At 51.4% G+C, this 17,132-nt stretch overlaps 1 protein-coding gene across 5 annotated transcripts in view; it reads left to right on the top strand.

Annotated features, from left to right (window-relative positions):
* Positions 1-17,132, top strand: part of CCDC88C (coiled-coil domain containing 88C) — a 146,953-nt gene that overhangs the window by 91,019 nt on the left and 38,802 nt on the right. For all 5 annotated transcript variants that reach the window (XM_007987601.3, XM_037984401.2, XM_037984402.2 and 2 more), the window contains 5 exons: positions 1,695-1,841; positions 2,830-2,974; positions 6,437-6,621; positions 11,943-12,080; positions 13,585-14,655. In XM_007987601.3, coding sequence (XP_007985792.3) covers positions 1,695-1,841; positions 2,830-2,974; positions 6,437-6,621; positions 11,943-12,080; positions 13,585-14,655 — 1,686 coding nt within the window. The remainder of the gene's footprint in view (positions 1-1,694; positions 1,842-2,829; positions 2,975-6,436; positions 6,622-11,942; positions 12,081-13,584; positions 14,656-17,132) is intronic.

The raw sequence follows: 17,132 nt of genomic DNA, 5'->3' as shown, positions 1-17,132 counted from the left end.
GTGACAAAAGTAGATCCGGATGGACCCCTCAACTGTGTATATTTGTGGAGTTCACATTTGTGTGGTTTGCTGTGCTGAGACTTAACTGTCTTAAAGACCCCCATTTCCAGGAAACTGCCAATAACTTCTCTTTTCTAAGAGTGTTTGTAAGATACTCAGATTCGGAGCAGTGTATTGAATGAGAAAGCTTATCTGAATAGCTGCTTTTTTTCCAGGCCCCACATCTGCAGAATGAATGTTGAATCAAGAGGTCTACTAGACTCAGACCTGGAACCCAGGATTGACTCTCGACCCCACTCCTTCCTTGTTAAGGAAATGGGCTCAGAGATCCCTTGTCCGTCCAAATGAGATTAAGAATGTCAAAGCCTTTTGCTGCCGTTGCTTTTGGTGTTTTAGACATGAAGTCTTTGCCCATGCCTATGTCCTGAATGGTACTACCTAGGTTTTCCTCTAGGATTTTTATGGTATTAGGTCTAACATTTAAGTCTCTAATCCATCTTGAATTAATTTTCGTATAAGGAGTAAGGAAAGGATCCAGTTTCAGCTTTCTACTTATGGCTAGCCAATTTTCCCAGCACCATTTATTAAATAGGGAATCCTTTCCCCATTTCTTGTTTCTCTCAGGTTTGTCAAAGATCAGATGGCTGTAGATGTGTGGTATTATTTCTGAGGACTCTGTTCTGTTCCATTGGTCTATATCTCTGTTTTGGTACCAGTACCATGCTGTTTTGGTTACTGTAGCCTTGTAGTATAGTTTGAAGTCAGGTAGCGTGATGCCTCCAGCTTTGTTCTTTTGGAAACCATCATTCTCAGCAAACTATCACAAGAACAGAAAACCAAACACCACATGTTCTCACTCATAGGCGGGAACTGAACAATGAGATCACTTGGACTCGGGAAGGGGAACATCACACACCAGGGCCTATCATGGGGAGGGGGGAGGGGGGAGGGATTGCATTGGGAGTTATACCTGATGTAAATGACGAGTTGATGGGTGCAGCACACCAACATGGCACAAGTATACATATGTAGCAAACCTGCACGTTGTGCACATGTACCCTACAACTTGAAGTTTAATAATAATAAATAAATTTTTAAAAATTAAAAAAAAAAAAAAAAAAAAAAAAGAATGTCAAAGCCTTGGCACTATTCCCAGCCTATCTTGATGCATAGATTTTTTTTCTTATAGCAGAGAAAGTCCATTGTCCTTGCCCAATTAAAAAGGGTGAAGATGGGCTGGGCGCCGTGGCTCACGCCTGTAATCCCAGCACTTTGGGAGGCTGAGGCAGGTGGATCACCTGAGGTCAGGAATTCTAGACCAGCCTGGACAACATGGTGAAACCTCATCTCTACTAAAGATACAAAAATTAGCCGGGCGTGGTAGCGGGCACCTGTAATCGCAGCTACTTGGGAGGCTGAGGCAGGAAAATTGCTGAACCCAGGAGGTGGAGGTTGCAGTGAGCTGAGATCGCGCCACTGCACCCCAGCCTGGGCAACAGAGGTGAGATTCTGTCTCGAAAAAAAAAAAGTGAAGATGATAAAAACAAAAAGTGGAGAAGAAACTTCCTGCCTCGACTTCCCTCTGGATTGTTTGCTTGGGTCCAGATGCCTGAAAGAGCTTTGGTTTTAGAATTCTGTCCTAATGACCCAGCTGCCTTTATCTGATGGTTCTCATGTATGTTTTTGCTAACCAGGAGCTGAGAGAAGATAATATCATTTTAATTGAAACCAAGGCCATGCTGGAGGAACAGCTGACTGCTGCTCGGGCCCGGGGCGATAAAGTCCATGAACTGGAAAAGGAGAACCTGCAGCTGAAATCAAAGCTTCACGACCTGGAATTGGTACTGCAGGCTGTGTTGTTACTGCGCTGAAAACAGACTGGGGTCGGGCACAGTGGCTCATGCCTGTAATCCCAGTACTTTGGGAGGCTAAGGTGGGAGGATCCCTTGAGCCCAGGAGTTCTAGCCCTGGCAACCTAGTGAGACCCCATCTCTACAAAAATTAAAAAATTGGGCATGGTGGTGTGAGCCTGTAGTCGCATCTACTTGGGGAGACTGAGGTGGGAGGGTTGCTTGAGGCTGGGACGTTGCGGTTGCAGTGAGCCATGATCACACCACTGCATTCCAGCCTGGGTGACAAAGCAAGACCCTGTCTCAGAAAAAAAAAAAAAGAAAAGAAAAAACAGATTGGGGCAGGTTCAGGTTTATGCCGTGCCCTTCTCTGATAGTTCAGCTACTGGGTTTGTTGCTGCTCCTGTCGCTGCTGCTCCTACCGCTGCCACCAATGACTTGTTGACTGTGGGGAGTAGCTAGCTAAAATCAGCAGGCTTGAGTGGGTGCCACTTAACACCCACAAACAGAGAGCACTTGACTTCTGTATTGCTTTTCTGTAGGAATGAGTGTGCGTGTGTGTCTTTTGCAAGAAGGGTCTTTGCTGCTGTTGATGGTGTGGGGTGAGCTGTGATCTGTTAGCCTCTTAACAGCTTTAGAGGCCTTAACAGCTTTAGGGCTTCACTAGAGCCACGAAGCTGCCCATCGCTGCACACTTGCTTTAAAACCCTGTGCAATACGTCACTTTGTTCAGACAGCATTCAGTTAGGGACCTCGGGTCTCTCTTCATAACCTAGGTAGCCAGGTCAGGGTACCTTTGAGTGGCTTTACCTCTCATAGCAGGGCCCTGTGTTGGGACGTTTCTGTGCAGCTCTGTTTATTTGGAAGTGAGCCAGTACATCTTCATCCACAGCACATGATGGTAGCTGTACAGGGGCTGAGGCTTGTCCAGAGGGCTCCCCAGCTGTGCAGCCTCAGTTCTTGCCTCTTCTTACCCCAGGACCGGGACACAGATAAGAAACGAATTGAGGAGCTGCTGGAAGAAAACATGGTCCTTGAGATTGCACAGAAGCAGAGCATGAACGAATCTGCCCACCTTGGCTGGGAGCTGGAGCAGCTGTCCAAAAACGCAGACTTGTCAGACGGTAGGTACTGCCTGGTGCCAAGGAGCCAGCCTGGTCGTGGCCGCCGCTGCCTCCAGGGAGCTGAGCCCTGGGCTCTGAAGCTGCCATGTTAGCCCATCCATTAATTCCAGGCAAACACGATTTCCTTCAAGCACCACTTGGAACTGTTTCATTACAGTTCTCCCTGGGGAAGACACGAGGGGTCTTGCAGCCTTGATGTCAGGACGCAAAACACAAATTAAGTGTTGCTAGGTTTCCCAATTCCCATATGGACATTCCCAAGAGCTTTCTGATTATAGTGCACTGACACCCAGAGGCTCTCTTAGGCCATCTGTGGATGGCTGAAAGCCCTGGATGGCGGGAGTCATCACCAGTGGGCACGAATCCCTGCTATAAATGTACCCTGGGCGTTATTTCCTCCATTCATTTGCATAATTGGGCAAGATGGAGGCAGCCTGTTTTCTCTCTCCTGGGTGTGGGGGTTGCTGAGTGGCTGTTGCCCCTGAGACCCAGTTTCTCAGCGCCTCTGCCGGGCCTCTCCCTTTCCCTCTTGCCTCCTGGACTTGCTCTGCTGCCCACTGCCCTGCGCGCCCCAAGAGGAGGTGTGGGTCATGGGAAGCGTGGGCGGGGCCGCACTCAGCCCCGCTTGCAGGAAGCCTCAGCCCCGGCAAACAATGAGCCAGTTCCTGCGTTTGAAAATAGCACACGCTCACCGTTCCGGTGCACGTGATAGTGCAAGTTCATAGTTACTTAGACTTCCCAGGGTGTGATGGGGCTTTTGGCTTGTTTAGGGGGTGGCTTTAAAAATTTTTGATAGACATCTAAGCATGCTGGAAAGGTTATTGGAAACAGGTGAATATTTTTTGTATTTGGGGGTTTCTATCAGTTCCGAACCTAAAATCAGTTTCACTGTGAATCTGTGTGAGAAGTTCGCTGTCTGTGCTTTGGTATCTGTGCGTAGCGCTGGGGCCTGAGGGCTGCACGAGGGGGATCCCCCCAAATCCCTCGCTTCTGGAAGTCCAAGTTGAGGGTGCCCCCTGGTGGAGCAGAGAGGTGGTACAAGCAGCCTAGGATGGGCTCCCATCAACGAAGTATTTGTTAGAGACCATGGTGGCTGGTAGGGTGACAAGGCCTCACCGATTTACACTATTTTGTATAATGTGTGAGCTCTTTCAGGTTAATACCATGATTTATTCTTAGTCTTGTCAACTCCTAGTGCCTAGCTAGGAGCTGACATCATTCTAGTGTTTGCAAAAGCCTGAGTGTGTGGGGCGGTGGCTTTGAGAGCCAGAAACACCTGGCATAAAGCCTGGGTTCCTCCACTAGTTTGCTAGGTGACCTAGAGCAAGTACTTAACCTTTTAAAACTTTAGTTTCCTTACCTGCAAAATGGGTAATGAACCTGCCTCACAGCATGGCTGTGAGGATGAGTGAGAAGACAGCGGAGCATGAACCCCGACTCTGGCCCTTGGTATGTTCCATAGAGGGCAACTCTTCTTGTCTGTCTTATTAAGACATACCCAGTTACTCTGGTTGCTGGGGGTGCTGATGAGATTTGCACTAGTAAGGAAACACTGGGTCGGGCACAGTGGCTCATGCCTGTAATCCCAGCACTTTAGGAGATTAAGGCAGGCAGGTCACTTGAGGTCAGGAGTTCGAGACCAGCCTGGCCAACATGGAGAAACCCTGCCTCTACTAAAAGTACAAAATTTAGCCAGGCATGGTGGTGCGTGCCTGTAATCCCAGCTACTCAGAAGACTGAGGCAGGAGAATCACTTGAACCTGAGAGGTGGAGGTTGCAGCGAGCCAAGATCACACCACTGCACTTCAGTGCAAGAGAGTGAGCCTAGGCAAGAGAGTGAGACTCTGTCTCAAAAAAAAAAAAAAAAAGAGAAACACCGGCGTTCTAGTAGTAAACTATTGTGTCATTTTAATAGTCTTTGAGGCACTGACTTTAATGGAAGAGGAAATGAAACATCGACTCTATTGTTTAACTCTATTGTTAATTTTTAAGAACCTTAAAAATTATTCTCTGTGGTCAGTTTGGGAAGGTGAAAAGGGATGGTGGTTATGGTTGCAGAAAAGTGTGCTTGTACCTAATGCCACAGATCTAAACACTTTAAAATGGCTGAAGTGGTACTTTTTGAATGTATTTTTCTGTAATTTTAAAAATGGGTCCCCCCTGCCCATGAATTCTGCAGAGGCACTGTCCAGATGACCACAGGTTTTGAAATAATGGAGTCTTATTTGAGGCTCGGTGTCGAAGTTAGGTTAGTTTCATTTACAGCTTAGTTGGGACAGAGCCCTCCAAGCGTCTTTGTGGAGTGTGTGTGTGTGTTTATGTGTGTGTCAGCGCTGGGCTGGGGCCAGGGACACACCGTCCCCTCTACTGCTCGCCTGTTGTTGCTTTGGGTCTTTGGGGCGTTCTGGCCTGTTGGGTGGTCCGTGTCATTATCCTTGGTAGAAGATGGAAACTCAGAGGGAAACGAGTCGCTGTTCAGTCTTTATGATCACCCGGGAGATCTGAACACACACATTTCCAGAATTATGTGTTTGCTGTGAAAGCCATCACCCCCCTGTACCCATAGCCCCCGGGGTGAAGAGGTAGGGGGAGGAATAGCTGTATTAGCAACAGTGTGGAAAGGACGTGGCACTCAGTTGGGTAAATGAGGGGTGGAAGAACCTGGCTCCCTTCTTAAGAGGGCTTTTGCATACCCCTTTTTTCCCTTCCCGAAACAGCCCCATGACTTACCTAAAATCGTGCACCTGCTTGTAGCAGGAAGGGCCAGGAACTCCCATTCCTGACTCGAGACTGTTCCCTTCTCCATTTGCATCTGACCTGTTTAAAAGCAGAGTAGATAGTCTGCCTTTTACTATTTTTAGCTTATTTTTCATCTCACTTAGAATTTTGAAAGCAATTTGCATACACTATCACAGTTTTCTTCAACATAATTGTGAAGTCACAGAAAGAAATCTCTGCATAGTGTCTCATCCAGGCTGACAAGTGCCCGGCACGTGTTCCAGTGTAGCTTTCTACCACCCGTGGCCGACGGGAGTGGTCAGTTACGTGTTTCTGCCTGCTGAGCAGCCGAAGTGTCCACTATGCTCTTGGGGGCATGGAATACACCACCTGTGTACCATCTCTGTTAGCCTCTAAAATCCTTGATTGGACAGTTAGGTAGCAGCCTGATAGCCAAATGTTTCCCATAAGTGACACAGCCCTTGCATTGGCTCCTGGACTGTAACCTGCCACCTTCTTGAGCCCTGGATTGCTGCCCTGACAGACCCCAGCAAAGCCTAAAGAGGAACCCTTGGGCACTGGGAGTGGAGGGGCCGGAGGGAGGGTCCCTGGCTGACCTGTGGGAGCTCCTCCCCGGCCCTTTAGACGCTGGACTCTGGGACTGATGACCATCTCAGAGCTTGGGGCAGAGAGTGGAAGTGGAGGCCCACAGAACGCTGGGCTCTGACTGGACTTTGTCTTCAGCCTCCAGGAAGTCGTTTGTGTTTGAGCTGAACGAATGTGCGTCCAGCCGCATCCTGAAGCTGGAGAAGGAGAACCAGAGCCTCCAGAGCACCATCCAGGGGCTGCGGGATGCGTCCCTGGTGCTGGAGGAGAGCGGCCTCAAGTGCGGGGAGCTGGAGAAGGAAAACCACCAGCTCAGCAAGAAGGTACCTCAGCCTCCTTAGGTCAGCGGGGAGGCACAGAGCCCTCGGGCACCCTCCCACCCTCCCCAGTGCTTGTCTGGAGCACACACACAGACACGGAGGCGGCTGGGTAGAGCATGCAGGTGTCAGGGAGTGGGTAGAATCCTGGTGCAGTCACCACTGATTATAATGGGAACGGGAGTGAGGACTGGGGAGAGCCAGAGAGAGTGTGGCCCTGTCCCTGCTCCGCTGCCATTAGAGGATGACCTGGACATGTGACTTTCTTGTGCCTCGTTGTCTTCATCTGTGAAATGGGGTTGATAGGGTGACTGCCTGTGAAAAGAAAACTCCCTTGTTCTCTTCTGTGCCACTGTTCCCAGTACCTCACTGCCTATACCAGGGGTGTGGGGTTTTCCCCACACCAAGCAATTCCCAAGTTCTCGCGGGACAGCAGCTGGGTATCCTACAATTTGACTCAATTCTGACACTACAGACCCTGCAGCCTGAGGGCTCAGTCCCACCAGCTTGCCTCCCACTTCAGGTGCCAATCCAAGTCGGGATTGTCACCTGTGCTTCTGACCGGCTGGCTGTAGATCAGAGGTTCCCACCGCCCCCTTCGAGGGCTCCACTATTGCCTAGATGGCTTAGTAGTCTTCGTTTATTATGAAGTATACAGTGCACAGGCGGAACAGATACACAGGCGGTGGGTGTGGGGAGCGGTGCGACCCTACCCTGCCCTCTGCGGGTGCCTCTCCAGCACCTCCACATGTTCACCAGCCTGGACACTTTTTGACTTAGTCCTTTTGGGTTTTTATGGAGGTTTCATTATATAGGCATGGTTGATTACATCATTTGCCATTTGATTAGTTGAACCTCCAGCCCCTCTTTCCTCCCTGGAGGTAGGGGAGACCTGAAAGTTTCAACTCTAATAACATGGTTGGTTCCCTTGGCAACCAGCCCCCATCCTGAGGCTCTCCAGGAGCCCCCAGTCCTCATTTATCTTAGCATACAAGAAAGACACCTATCCCTTTGGAAATTCCAAGGATTTTCGAAACTTGTGCCAGGAAATTTAGCAACAACCAAACACACGTTTCTTTCTTTCTTCCCTTTTTTTTTTTTTTTTTTTTTTTTGAGGCTGAGTTTTGTTCTTGTTTCCCAGGCCAGAGTGCAATGGCATAATCTTGGCTCACTGCAACTCCGCTTCCCAGGTTCAGGCAATTCTTCCGCCTCAGCCTCCCAAGTAGCTGGGATTACAGGCATCCACCACCACGCCCAGCTAATTTTGTATTTTTAGTAGAGACGGGGTTTTGCCATGTTGTCCAGGCTGGTCTCAAACTCCTGACCTCAGGTGACCCACCCGTGTCGGCCTCCCAAAGTGCTGGGATTACAGGCGTGAGCCACTGTGCCTGGCCCCAAACACACATTTCTTATGCTGGGTGTTGTGGGGGTTAGAGGAGGTAGTGTGTGTGATGGATTCGGCACATAGTAAGCGCTCAATAAAAAGAGAGCAGTGCACTATTATAAACCTTGCAATAGGGACCCAGGGAGACGAAGCAGTAAGGTACCAAATACCGGATGTTGAGTTGTTGACTACAGTAATAATGAACATCCTTGGGGCTGCAAAGCCTAGGTATGAATGTGTGAGACCACTGATGGAACACCTCAGGGTCTTGCTAGTGGTAAAACAAGCAGGTCAATGCTTTCTCCCTCCTCTGGGTTTATGGGATGGGGAGGAAGAGATAGCTGAACTGTGTTCTCTTTTAATGACAGCTGTTAGGTGTTCTTGGGATCACAGTAGAAGCCAGACATCTGGGCGAACAGACGAGGGTTTGCAAGCCAGTCTTGTTCTGCAGTTAAGAGGATCCCTGTCACATGGCAGATTCCACCTCAGGTGCAGGAAGGGGCCATGGAGAGACTAGGGATTGCTGACAGGTCTTGCTCATTCCCGGTGAGAGAACCTCTCATCCACCTGCCTCACACTGGAGGTGTAGTGTGGGCTCTGAACGCACCAGCTGTCAGATTCCAGCCGCGGGAGGAGGCCAGGGTGTTCTTGCGGGCTGACTGCCGTGCAGGACAGGCACATCCAGGTGTCTCCCAACCCACTGTGAGTCCTGGCAGTATCATCTACTGAGGCGTCACTGTGGCAGGAGACCTGGGTCCCCCTGGCTCTGCAGGTTTTTTTGTTTTTTTTTTTTTTTGATGGAGTCTCGCTCTGTTGCCGAGGCTGGAGTGCAGTGGCGCAGTCTCAGCTTCCTTGCTATCTCCACCTCCTGGGTTCAAGCGATTCTCCTGTCTCAGCCTCCCAAGTAGCTGGGATTACAGGCAGGTGCCACCATGCCCAACTAATTTTTGTGTTTTTAGTGGAGATGGGGTTTTGCCATGTTGGCCAGGCTGGTCTCCTGACCTCAGGTGGTCCAGCCACCTCGGCCTCCCAGTGTGAGCCACCACGCCCAGCCACTCTGCAGGTTCATGGTCTCTGAGGCTGGGAACAGGCCCCCCACTTCTGGGAACTGGTCCCTTGAGTTCCCTCATGGGACCTCTCCTACGTGGCTGCTCACTCTTGTCCCTTTGAAGCTTTGTGTGCCTTGCAGCGTTTTAGCTGCCAGGTGGTTTTTCTTCTCTTTATAGGACAACAGAAAACCTCCTCGTCTCATGCCACGTCTTCTGGTGCAGGGCAGCATGGGGAAAGTGACTCGGTTTTTTGAGACAGGGTCTCGCTCTGTCCTCTAGGCAGGAGTGCGATGGTGTGACCATGGCCCACTGCAGCGTCAATCTCCAGAGCTCAAGTAATCCTCCCACATCAGCCTCCTGGGTAGCTGGGACCACGGGCACATACCATCATGCCCAGCTAATATTTTTTTGGAACTGGGGTCTCTTTATGTTGCCCAGGCTGGTCTCAAACTCCTAGGCTCAAGCAGTCCTTCCACATCAGCCTCCCAAAGTGCTAGCATCACAGGTGTGAGCCACCACGGCTGGCTCAGCGTTTTGGTTTCTTAGACTCATGTGGGCCTAGCACGGGAAATGTCTTCATAAACGGCAGCCCAAGCTTGGCCATGATAAAAAGAATTGGCCTTTAGGAAGATGAGAACCTCCAGCTCTGCAGGTCCTCACGACGCTGCCCTGCAAAGCCTGCAGTGTTATCTCACTGGCCTAGTGACATTTTGTGTCCCCTCCTGGCAGGTCACCAAGGTGGTGCTCAGGCATCTCTCCGCCCTGTGCTGTCTGCTGTGGCCCCTCCTCTGTACAAACAGGACCTGGCGGGAGCTCCGCCCACCCATCGCGACTCCTTATGCTGGTCTCTCAGGCCCTACCCACTTCCTCCCTGGCCCGATGCCAGCCTCTCCTGCCATGGGCCTAGGGAGGCCCTGTCTTGGCACACACTCCCTGGTTGCGGGGGCACCGGAAGGGAGGGGCCGCCATTCGCAGGCAGAGCTGTCCTGTGTCTGAAGCCTGGAGCTCTTTCCTCCCTCTTGTCCTCGACCTGCCCTGAGCCTGGCTGGAATCTGGCCCGACCCTGCAGGGTGGTTCTCCCTTCACCCTCTGTCTACGTCTCACTCACTATTTTATTGGCCCCAGTGCCCAGCCCGAAGCCTGACACGTAAGGGGAGCCCTCCGGCATTTGACAGGTGAAACCTTCAGCACCAGCAGGAGGCGGGCTGTGCTTCAGGCCTGGCAACCCTCAGCCAGCTCAGCTCATCCTGAATTTCCCTCTCCAACCTCAGCCATCCAGCTGGCATTTCCTAATCAGTAAGCAAGCCCACTGGCCCTGCTGAGTCCCACAGACGGCCCTAGCGCCTACCTGGCTCTCTACCTCACCCCGAGTATAGCCCAGGCTGCACGCTTGCTTTGGTCTGGGACCTCTGGAAACCATAGTTCCCTGAAGTTAAAACATCTTTCCTTCTAACTCAGGGTGCCTCCATGGGTCCTAGAGAAGCCCCCTCCTTCCTCTGTGTCTGTAACTTTGTATCGAAGTCATAAGAGTTCATTCTTTGACTCAAGAAGGAAAAAGAATCCTTATTTTTAGAGGAAGAGGGGCAGCCCTTTGGGGACCTGTCACGAGAGACAGGAGCAGCTCATGTAAAGACGTGCAGCCTGGGGGCTGAGGGGCAGGGTCCTGGCACCTACAATTCCTGAGAAAACACGAGACCGTCGCCCAAGCCAGGGGCTGCAGGGAGGACAGGAACCCCTCTGGAGGCCGGAAGGCCTGCAGCCAGCCCGTGTCTCAGCCCAGCAAGTTCGTCAGGGGCTTGGGCATTCTTCGGGGATGGACCCGGAGTATAGGACAAAGAACCACACAATGAGAAAGATGAAGGTTCCAGCAGGGGTAGGTAGGACCCAGGAAATCACACCTTTAGACCAGAAGCAACAGCAATCAGAAATGCAAGGGTTGGCCAGGCGTGGTGGCTCACACCTGTAACCCCAGCACTTTGGGAGGCCGAGGTAGGCGGATCACCTGAAGTCAGGAGTTTGAGACCAGCCTGGCCAATACGGTGAAACCCCGTCTCTACTAAAAATATAAAAATTAGCTGGGCGTGGTGGCAGGCTCCTGTAGTCCTAGTTACTCAGGAGGCTGAGGCAGGAAAATTGCTTGAATCTGGGAGGCAGAGGTTACAGTGAGCCGAGATCATGCCATTGTACTCCAGCCCGGGCAAAACTCTGTCTCAAAAAAATATATATATAGCAAGGGTTGAGTCAGAATCTGCATTTCAGTAAGTCATCTGCGCGCTCTCATGTGCAACGAGGAGCATGAGGACCTCTGTTTCAGTAGTTCATGTTTAGGAGGGCTGGGCACAGGTGGGTTCTGGCATAAGAGCTTGATGTCAAGGAGATCACTGGGTGGCTGTCCAGGCCAGACAAAATGACAAAATGTGGCCTGGCCTGTGATGGAGTTGGTGGAAGTATGGAAGAGGTGGGAAGGACAGGGCTTGGTGACAAATTTACATGGAGGTGAAAGAGGAAGAGGTATAACAGAGGGCCACTTGAGCAGCCAGGTGACATCACCAGCCAAGGCAGGGAGTCTCTGGGAGGACAGGGAGATGGGTGTATGTGAAGGCCCCGAGGGCATCCAGTGGTGGTGGCCCCAGGCAGTGGAGCACATGGCAGCAAGGATAGGGCGGGAGGGATACTGGGGAGATGGGGATGGGTTGCTGCCTGGTGACCTTACCGTCTTAAGAGTGAGAGCTGTGGTGTGGGGAGCTTGCTACAGAATGATGCCAGGAGGTCTTCCCTTGAGAAAACACCCATTAGTGCATTTTGTGAGAGTGAGAGGTTTCCGTTTTGTTTTAAATCGTGGTTCACTTCGTAGGACTGACGTCTACACTGGGCTGGGTCTTTTGGTTCTGCAGATTGAAAAGTTACAGACCCAGCTGGAGAGAGAAAAGCAGAGCAACCAAGATCTGGAGACCCTCAGTGAGGAGCTGATCAGAGAGAAGGAGCAGCTGCAGAGTGACATGGAGACCCTGAAGGCTGACAAAGCCAGGCAGGTAGGTGCCTCTCCCAGAATCCCTGCCTGCAAGACGGAGAGCCAGGATTACCGCCATTCCTGGTACTGTATTGTGGATGCATGGATTATCTGTTACCTAGCTTAGCCGCAGCTTAAATCAGCAATTCTCAATTTCCCAACTGGCAGTGGGAAAAGGTGGGGTGAATTTTGCTTCCCAAGGGACATTTGGCAATGTCTCAAGACATTTTTGATTGTCGTGACCCGGGGGAAGAGAGGGGGTGGTGCTCCTGGCGTAGAGTGGGTAGAGGCCAAGGATGCTGCTGCTACACATTCTTCAGCGTGCAGGGCAAGGAACATTCCATCTGCAAATGTTCATGGTGCCCCAGCTGAGAATCCTGGCAAACCCGTGTGGTTCTATTTGCCTCACACTACAGGCAGCCCCAGGGCAGGCAGTCCAGGGCTGATGTAGTGGCTCAGGGATGCCATCAGGAACAAGGCCTCTTGCCTACAGCTCTGCCAGCCTTAACAGTGGCTGCTGCACGTCCCTAAGGTACAAGCAGAGAAAGGTGGAGGGCTTAGCGGCACAGGGAAACCTTCCCAAGGACAGTCCGTAGACATCATGTTGGGCAGAACTGACATGTGACTACCTCTGCCTGCAAAGAATGCCAGGGTACCAAGTATTTTAGTTTTTTGTTTTGTTTTGTTTAATTTAATAGTGATGGGATCTTGTTATGTTGTCCAGGCTGTTCTCAAACTCCTGGGCTCAAGTGATCCTCCCATCTTAGCTTCCCGAGGTGTTGGGATTACAGGTATGTGCCACCATTCCCGGCCCCAAGTATTTTAGCTTTTTGGCGTCTGTAGTAGAGGAATAAAAAGCCCAGAGAAGATGGTTGGAATGGCTAAACAGACGGACAGGGCCCTGCCCAGATGTTGCTCACAGCCCAGATGTTGCTCACAGCCAGGAAGGCACACTTCCAGGTGACAGGCAAGACGATCTCAGGAGGGTGCTACTGAGAGAATAGGGTGCTGAGGGAGAGAATACTGGGGTGCACGGCCACCTTAGAATCATGCCAGGATGTTTTGGGGAGCTGACCCCCAGTATGAGAAGGAAACAGTGAGGTTGATAGTCAGAGGAAAGTACTCCAGGCAGAGGGATCAGCATGTGCAAAGTGTTCACAGTCAGACAGGCTAGGAGTAGTGAGCAGGAGGTGGAGAGTGGTATAAGCAGAGGCTGCAGCGGTGGGCAGGGCCTGGCCACCAGAGACCAAGAGAAACCACTGAAACTAAAGTGAGGAAGAGAGATGTAATTTACATTTTAAAAATCATCCTGGCTGCTCTGAGTGTATTCTGACTTGAACCATCTAAGTGGTGGTGTCCGTGCCCACTCACCTGTGTCTGTCAGGCCTCTGGGGAACACACAGGCGTCTGAGCACAGGTAGGACAGCCGTTCAAGACGTTCTGTCTCCCATCCCCCAGTGTGAGTCCATGTTACTGAAATAGGTTCCTGCAGCAGCCTGGGTTGTGCCTGTTGTGTTTTCCCACAGATCAAGGACCTTGAGCAGGAAAAGGACCACCTCAACCGAGCCGTGTGGTCGCTGCGGGAAAGGTCGCAGGTCAGCAGCGAGGCCCGCATGAAAGACGTGGAGAAGGAGAACAAAACCCTCCACCAGTCAGTGACAGAGGCCAATGGCAAGCTTAGCCAGCTGGAGTTTGAGAAGCGGCAGCTGCACCGGGACTTGGAGCAGGCCAAGGAGAAGGGGGAGCGGGCAGAGAAGCTGGAGAGGGAGCTGCAGCGACTCCAGGAGGAGAATGGGAGGCTGGCCAGGAAGGTGACCTCCCTGGAGACGGCCACTGAGAAAGTCGAGGCCCTGGAGCATGAGAGCCAGGGCCTGCAGCTGGAGAACCGGACGCTGAGGAAGTCTCTGGACACCTTGCAGAACATGTCCCTGCAACTTGAGGGCCTGGAGCGTGACAACAAGCAGCTGGACGCAGAGAACCTAGAGCTGCGCAGGCTAGTGGAGACCATGCGCTTCACCAGTACCAAGCTGGCACAGATGGAGAGGGAGAACCAGCAGCTGGAGCGTGAGAAGGAGGAGCTGAGGAAGAACGTGGAGCTGCTCAAGGCGCTGGGCAAGAAGTCAGAGCGCCTGGAGCTCAGCTACCAGAGCGTGAGCGCCGAGAACCTCCGGCTGCAGCAGAGCCTGGAGAGCAGCAGCCGCAAGACGCAGACCCTGGAGAGTGAGCTGGGCGAGCTGGAGGCCGAGCGCCAGGCGCTGCGGCGGGACCTGGAGGCCCTCCGGCTGGCCAATGCACAGCTGGAGGGAGCTGAGAAGGACAGGAAGGCCCTGGAGCAGGAGGTGGCCCAGCTTGAGAAGGATAAGAAGCTGCTGGAGAAGGAGGCCAAACGGCTGTGGCAGCAGGTGGAGCTCAAGGACGCAGTCTTGGACGATAGCACTGCCAAACTGTCTGCAGTCGAGAAGGAGAGCCGTGCGCTGGACAAGGAGCTGGCCCGCTGCAGGGACGCGGCCGGCAAGCTGAAGGAGCTGGAGAAGGACAACCGGGACCTCACCAAGCAAGTGACCGTGCATGCGAGGACGCTGACGACTCTGAGGGAGGTGAGCGGACGCAGGTGGCCCCTGTAAAGGGGTTGGCAGGTGGTGGTCGTGGTGGTGGGTTCTGTGGTGCATGATTTTAGGAGAGATGTAAGATTCTGTGTCCTCCTTAAATGCTTTATCTAATTCTAAATAGCAGTTCCTAAAGGTCTAAGAACCCAGTAAATACCACATATTACAATCTTATGACCCAGAGGTTCGTTCCTCATAGTTTGGGGGGTTTCATGTCATCATTTTCCCTCGTGTATACAGACACATGCTTGATATCATACCTTTTTTTTTTTTTTTGGAGACGGAGTCTCGCTCTGTGGCCCAGGCTGGAGTGCAGTGGCTGGATCTCAGCTCACTGCAACCTCCGCCTCCCGGGTTTACGCCATTCTCCTGCCTCAGCCTCCCGAGTAGCTGGGACTACAGGCGCCCGCCACCTCGCCCAGCTAGTTTTTTGTATTTTTTAGTAGAGGCGGGGTTTCACCGTGTTAGCCAGGATAGTCTCGATCCCCTGACCTCGTGATCCACCCGTCTCGGCCTCCCAGAGTGCTGGGATTACAGGCTTCAGCCACCGCACCCGGCCTTGATGTCATACTTACACACAGGTGAGCTGTTACAGTTTTTATTTATTATGTTGTGGGTTTTGTTATTATTTTAGATTTCATAGCCACAATTTCCCAATGGCTGTAAGATACTTATTTATTTATTTATTTTGTTTTATTTATTTATTATTATTTTTTTTTATTGAGACAGAGTCTCACTCTGTCGCCCAGGCTAGAGTGTTGCAGCGCAATCTCGGCTCACTGCAACCTCTGTCTCCCGGATTCAAGCGATTCTCGTGCCTCAGCATCCCACGTAGCTGAGACTACAGATACATGCTACCACATCCGGCTAATCTTTTTGTATTTTTAGTAGAGACGGGTTTTCACCATGTTGGCCAGGCTGGTCTCCAGCGTCTGACCTCGGGTGATCCACCATCTTGGCCTCCCCAAGTGCTGGGATTACAGGCATGAGCTGTACTTATTTTTGCACGCGACCTTTACTTATTTTTGAGACAGAATCTCGCTTTGTCGCCCAGGCTGGAATGCAGTGGTGCGATCTCAGCTCACTGCAGGCTCCACCTCCTGGGTTCAAGCGATTCTCCTGCCTCAACCTCCTGAGACTGGGATTACAGACATGCACCACCACACCTAGCTAATTTTTGTATTTTCAGTAGAGACGGGGTTTCACCAATCTTGGCCAGGCTAGTCTTGAACTCTTGACCTCAGGGGATCATCCGCCTCGGCCTCCCAAAGTGCTGGGATTATAGGCGTGGGCCACTGCACTCAGCCAAGATATTTAATCCTATACGTTTACTGTAATTATTTTTTAGACATTTAGATTGTTTTAGTGTTTTCCACTATTTTATTTTTATTTACTTTTAAATTTTATTACTTTTTTTCCTAGAATCCTTTCCTGAAGTATTTTTTTAATTTGTTTTTAGAATTTTACTACCTTTTTCCCTAGAATCCTATTTTCCACTATTTTAAATAATACTAGACGTCCTTGTACACATAGACCTTCATGAATCAAACTATTTTTTAAGGTATATTCTCAGAAATTGAATTACAGGGTCAAAGGGTGTGACCGTGTTAGTCTCTTGAGGGATGTAAAAATCCTCCAGAATTCCGTATTGTCCTTACCCTGGTAAGTGTTGTGTGGGCCATCTGGGCATTTGTTTAGTATGCTGGGGTGAGTAGATGGCTGCTCTGGGAAATGGCTTCAGCAGCTGAATGGCACAGCCCTGTTTAGTCTCATTCATGTAGGGTCTAATGTGGGGGGCGTGCCCACATGGGAGAAGCCAGGCACTGGAGCACTGCACTTAAGGCCCAGTTCAGGCACCTGGCTTCTACCATCTTGAGGCTTGGGCACCCCCAGTGGAGTCCTCCTCTAGTTCCTCGGCATGTGGTGGGTAGAGGAGGAAGAGAGAGAGTGAGGAAGATCACGCTGCTTGGGTGGGCTCAGCAGCACAGCCACACCCAACCACAGGGTGCCACATGCCACACAAGAGAAGGAAATCGGTTTGGTGAACACTGAGCAGTCTCCACAATGAAAAAAGATGACTGACCATCCATGCAGTCAATTCTGTGTGCTGTGGGGGAGAGATCCAAAATATGAATGCAGACAGAGCCCCAGCTGGTTAGCGTAGGTTTAGGCTGTGCTACAGTAGCCAACCCCAGCATCTTTGCAGCTCATCACAACCAAGGCTTGCCTCTTGCTCACCAGAGTCCAGGGGAGCCTCCAGGGAGTCTGTCCTGCTTGACCCAGCAGTCCAGGCTGTTTTGATCTCATGGTTCTGCCGTCTCAACACCAGGCTTGGGTGGTTGCCCTGGCAGGCGAAAGGGCAGCTGAAGGTCACACATAGGCTCTTCTGTGCTCCAACCAGGAAGTGACCCACGTCACTTCCACTTACAGCCCCTTTGCCAGAGCTGGTGACCTGGCTTCAGCTGATA

Source organism: Chlorocebus sabaeus, chromosome 24 (assembly GCF_047675955.1).
Source record: "Chlorocebus sabaeus isolate Y175 chromosome 24, mChlSab1.0.hap1, whole genome shotgun sequence".
Classification (NCBI taxonomy): domain Eukaryota; kingdom Metazoa; phylum Chordata; class Mammalia; order Primates; family Cercopithecidae; genus Chlorocebus; species Chlorocebus sabaeus.
Note: the sequence above shows the minus strand (reverse complement) of the source record. Positions and strands in the feature narration are given on the sequence as shown.